The following is a 5,000-nucleotide window of genomic DNA, read 5'->3' on the forward strand; positions in this document are numbered from 1 at the left end:
CACACGCATATATAAAGAAAAAAAACGAAAGGGAGGAAACCGCGCAGAAGAGGTTGCATGGCTTTATCAGGTTGTTGGAGCTCGAGCACTTCGAGCAGGAGAACCCACACCGGCAGGTAATAGCAGTGGATGCGTTGTGTCTAGAGACTCGGCTCATCATCATCATCCTCCTCCTCCTCTTCCTCCTCCTCTTCCTCCTCCTCCTCCTCTTCCTCTTCTCCTCTGTTGTTTTGATCGCCACTCGCTTCCAGACGCGCAGCGGCAGAGAGGCGCGAGAAGGAAGACTCCGGCGAGGCGAAAAAGGGGGCTTGAACTCGTGAACTCGCGCAGAAAGTCGAAGAAACGAAAGAAAGAAGGAAGGAAGGAAGGAAGGAGTTAGGAAAAAAAGAAAGAGAAAAGAAAAAAAAGACAGACAACAACATCGGAGAAGAGGCTCGGTCGCCTCACCAACTGTGTGATGATGATGATGATGTCTCTGAATGGCAAGCACGCCTTCGCTCTGCCACATACCAGCTTGCCCGAACCCAAGTACTCCGCTCTGCACTCGTCCGCCACAGCGGCCTCCTCTTCCTCCTCCTCTCCTCCGTCCTCATCCTCGTCCTCTTCCTCGGCGCCCTCGTCCTCGTGCTCGTCCACGCGCCTCAGCAGCAGTAGCAGCGCCAGCGGCGCAAGCAGCTCGGAGGCGATGCGCCGAGCATGTCTCCCAACCCCACCGGTACGTATCTCTGCATAATCAGCCGCTTAAACCCACTTTTTTTGACAGCCCACTTTTCTTTTTCCGTGCTTGATGTTTTTTTTATATCTGCACAGCAAATCACCCAACACCTCCAATAATTTTTTTTGCTTCCACCACTAACCTCCCCCCCACCCCCCAGCCCCCTCTTCCCTCCCAACTTATGCATTCTGGTTTTGCCGTTCATATTAATTTTTATGACCTGGGATGTTGCATGTGTCTTGTTTAGCGCGTGCAAACGTGCGTGCGTAAGTGTGTGTGTGTGTGTGTGCCTATGCGTGTGTGTTTGTAGGATTTCTTCTTCTGCTTCCCTTTTTTTCCCCACCATGCTGGAAATGTTTTAAAATCGCGTCGCGTGTGCCGTGAATTCCCTCGCTGACGATTATGTGCGCGCTCTATTTGCAATTGCAGAGCAATATATTCGGCGGCTTGGATGAGAGTCTGCTGGCCCGCGCCGAAGCTCTGGCGGCGGTGGACATCGTCTCTCCGACCAAGAGCCACCACCACCACCACCACCACCAGCACCACCCTCCTCACCACAGCCCCTTCAAGCCGGACGCCACCTACCACACCATGAACGCGCTCCCGTGCACCTCCTCGTCCTCATCCACGTCCTCGTCGTCCGTGCCCATCACGCACCCCTCCGCGCTGGCGGGCGCCGGCCACCACCACCACCATCACCACCACCACCACCACCAGCCGCACCAGGCGCTGGAAGGCGAGCTTCTGGACCACCTGACGCCAGGCGGCCTCGCTCTGGCCCCGGACGGCTCCATGGTGTCTGCGGCGCCCGGGGCCCACATGGCCGCAGCCGGGGTGAGCCACATGCATCAGGCGGCGGCGGCCATCGGCATGGCGCACGCCGCGCACGCGCACGGGCTGCCCTCGCACGCGCACGCACTCCAGCCGCACGCCGCGGGCTGCATGAGCGACGTGGACGCTGACCCGAGGGACCTGGAGGCGTTCGCCGAGCGCTTCAAGCAGCGGCGCATCAAGCTCGGCGTGACGCAGGCGGACGTCGGCGCGGCGCTGGCCAGCCTGAAGATCCCCGGCGTGGGCTCGCTCAGCCAGAGCACCATCTGCCGCTTCGAGTCGCTCACGCTGTCGCACAACAACATGATTGCGCTCAAGCCCATCCTGCACGCGTGGTTGGAGGAGGCCGAGAAGTCGCACCGCGAGAAGCTCAGCAAGCCAGAGCTCTTCAACGGCGCCGAGAAGAAGAGGAAGCGCACGTCCATCGCGGCGCCGGAGAAGAGGTCTCTGGAGGCGTACTTCGCCATCCAGCCGCGGCCCTCGTCGGAGAAAATCGCGGCCATCGCGGAAAAGCTGGACCTCAAAAAGAACGTGGTGCGCGTGTGGTTTTGCAACCAGAGGCAGAAACAGAAACGCATGAAGTACTCGGCCTGCGTGTGAACGCCCCGCCACGTCTCCACAAAGACACTCTTGAACAAAAAAAAAAGACGATTTGTAACATATTTCGTACCGCACACACCTTTGCTTTTGCCTTTGGTTTTGTTTGTTTTGTTTTTTTTTGTTCTTTTTTCTCCTCCCACTCCCAGTCGTCAAATACTTGTGCATTGAAGCAGAATATCATATTCCAATTGACTGAAAATAAGCCCCAATCACTCTCACGTCAAAGAGGATGTGGAAGCATTTAACGGACCGGTTGACTGACCAAGTAAGACCTGTTTGTTTTTTCTCCTGTTTTTCTTTTTCTTTTTTTTTTTAAAGAAAAGAAAACAAAAACAGAAACTATTATTATGCTACACATTGTCTGTCAGTGGAGTGTGACTCTCTTACGCCTCAATCCGTCCCATTGGCCGCTTTGAAAGCTGAATGATCTGGTTTTTTGGGGAGATAATCCTGTGTAAAGTAATCAGTGGGCTATGGATGGTGGATAGCCTGCTAATAGCGATTATTGAGTAGAGGAAGTGGCTCTTTCGTTCGCAATACGTTTCTTTCTCAACCTGTCCACGATGCAATCAGCCGTAAACAAAAATTCAGGGTTAATGTAAAGTAAATAAAATCAAAATAAGAAGAAAAAAAGAGGGCACCTTGACAGCGACTGCCAGTTTTACAAGAGTATTATTAAGATTGTGAATAACAGTTTCTTGTGAATGGTGGTTTAGCTGTAATATAGTGTTGGTTCAGGTATCCTGGGCTATCGGTTAACCTACTCCAATTCCACGTGATGCTTAAAAGCGTATTCTTTGTAAATGACCAAAGGAAAATGTTGTAAATAGAAGAATGGCTTTGCCATTGAAAGGCCCAATATTGCCCGACACACTGGCCAAAATGAGCTGATGTCCCACAATACCTGAACCCACCACCTGATTCCTTTCGTCTGTTTTTTTACACCGCCTCCTGGAATAGAGAAATAGACCAAGAATTAATAGCCATGTATTTCTCATTAAGACGTGAGGAGCTTAGCACCGAATCATGTAGATATGGAAGCTGGAAAGCAAGGTTGAGCTGTTCGCCAGACAAATATCTGCTGCAATATCGCGATATCGCCTGCACTCCAGCGTGGCTGTGTTTCTTATGAACTATTTATCATGTGAGGTAATGTTTACTTCATTACATATTTATCGGGATTCCCTCTTCATTTTTTTTTGTTGTTGCTCGAGAAAACCATATTCTGACAGCAAAGAAAAAGGCCCTCTCTTAGAAAAAAAGAAAAAAGAAGGGAGGGTGGGGAAGAACTGCTTAAAATAAGCCACTAATTATTGACTTTTTTCTCGTTTTTCTTTAACCTCCGAGATGGCACATTTGAGAGATATATGAGATTTTTCCTTTTGACTCCTTTTCCAAATTATTTTATGTATGTTCTCTGGTAATTTATTGATTTGTACAAATAGACGCGTATCATTATGAAGTCATTGCTTGTTAAAAATTCACCGTGTTTGCTAATGTTTTCTTTATGAAGAAAAAAAAAAGAGAAAAGAAAAAGAAAGATCCGTTTCATGGAAGTTCTACGTGTAAAATGTAAATAACTCATTTGGTCGAACACACAAGATAATCCGTACAGGTATTTGCTGTATTTGCTGTTTTAGCTGCGCTAACTTCTCTCTGTAATGTCTGTTGCTTTAGGTTTAACTTGTCGAATGATTTTACTGATTTATTACATCCATGTATATTTAAGTTATCATTTGATAACTGAACTGAACTGTGTTTCATTAAAGAACAAAAAAAAAGTAACATTTTATTGGACGTCCTCGGTGGCTTCCTTCACCCTAGAAGGCCTGATCACGAGGGAGCAGCTACTCTAATCTGATGTTGTTTCCATCCTTGGACCAAAAACATCAACCAAACACAAAACCGAGTGTTTTATTTTCAACACTTGTTCGCCAAAAATGAGATTAAAGCTGTTTGTTTGAGCACCGAGATCAGCCTGTGGTCTCAAATATTACAATTCTTAGCTCAGATTCTCAAAATCGCCCAGTAATTTGCTTTTTTATTTATTTATTTATTTATTTTCTCTTGCTGAACGACTTGCTCGCTGCCAGCACTGGCAGCCCCTCGAAGCCCCTACCTGAGAGCAAATGCTAATATTCTATTAGAGTCTAATGATGGGGTCTATAGAGATGTGGGCAGGTCCCTGGAGCGCAGCGCTGCCAGATGTCAGCCCGCCAGAAAAAAACACCTCGCCTGCCAAACGTGCCGGGCTCCATTTAAATCCACAGTCTGCGGGTCTCGCTCCTCTACCGACACAGACAGGCAGCCTTTGAAGCTCTACCTCAGTTCACTCGCGCTTTTTTTTATATGCAGGCCGCATGAAAAAGAAAAGGTGGGAAAGAAAATGTATTAAATAAAACGACTGGAGTGTCACCTCGCTTGTTTCCAGGAGCTGGCTGGAGAGCGGAATTGAAAAGGGAGTCGCGAGCGTTTGATTTGGTTGATGATGAGGAAGGATGATGAAGGCTTCGGTTTGACTCTAAAGGTCAAGATTTAAATTTTTATCAAGATTTTTTTTAGCACGCATAAAAATGTAAAAGTAAAATGACGCAAAAACGTAAAATATGCAAAAAAAGAGTAAAGCGAGGTGGTCACGTGACGCTAACGTGAGGTGAAGGGCCTCTAAATGTAAAATGTAAACGCAGATCCTCCTGATGACTTAACTGAAGGGAACGTTTTTGCTCGCTTTTTTTTTCGTCTTGTCGTTTTTTTTTTTTGTTTTTGTTTTTTTTTTTTGAAGGGCGTTTGGAAATCACGTCAGATGTTTCTCGCGCTCAAAAAAAAAAACACGTGGAACCTGATTTGTAAAGTG

At 47.7% G+C, this 5,000-nt stretch overlaps 1 protein-coding gene across 1 annotated transcript in view; it reads left to right on the forward strand.

The window, feature by feature from the left end:
* pou4f2 (POU class 4 homeobox 2) overlaps nucleotides 1-3,752 on the forward strand; it is a 4,050-nt gene extending 298 nt beyond the window's left edge. The window contains exons 1-2 of the mRNA XM_017701439.2: nucleotides 1-715; nucleotides 1,145-3,752. The exon at nucleotides 1-715 is cut by the window's left edge and continues 298 nt beyond it. Of these exons, the coding sequence (XP_017556928.1) occupies nucleotides 458-715; nucleotides 1,145-2,146 (1,260 nt within the window). The 5' untranslated portion in view covers nucleotides 1-457 and the 3' untranslated portion in view covers nucleotides 2,147-3,752. The remainder of the gene's footprint in view (nucleotides 716-1,144) is intronic.
* Nucleotides 3,753-5,000: the final 1,248 nt, after the last annotated feature.

The sequence above is a fragment of the Pygocentrus nattereri genome, chromosome 5 (assembly GCF_015220715.1).
Source record: "Pygocentrus nattereri isolate fPygNat1 chromosome 5, fPygNat1.pri, whole genome shotgun sequence".
NCBI classification, from domain to species: domain Eukaryota; kingdom Metazoa; phylum Chordata; class Actinopteri; order Characiformes; family Serrasalmidae; genus Pygocentrus; species Pygocentrus nattereri.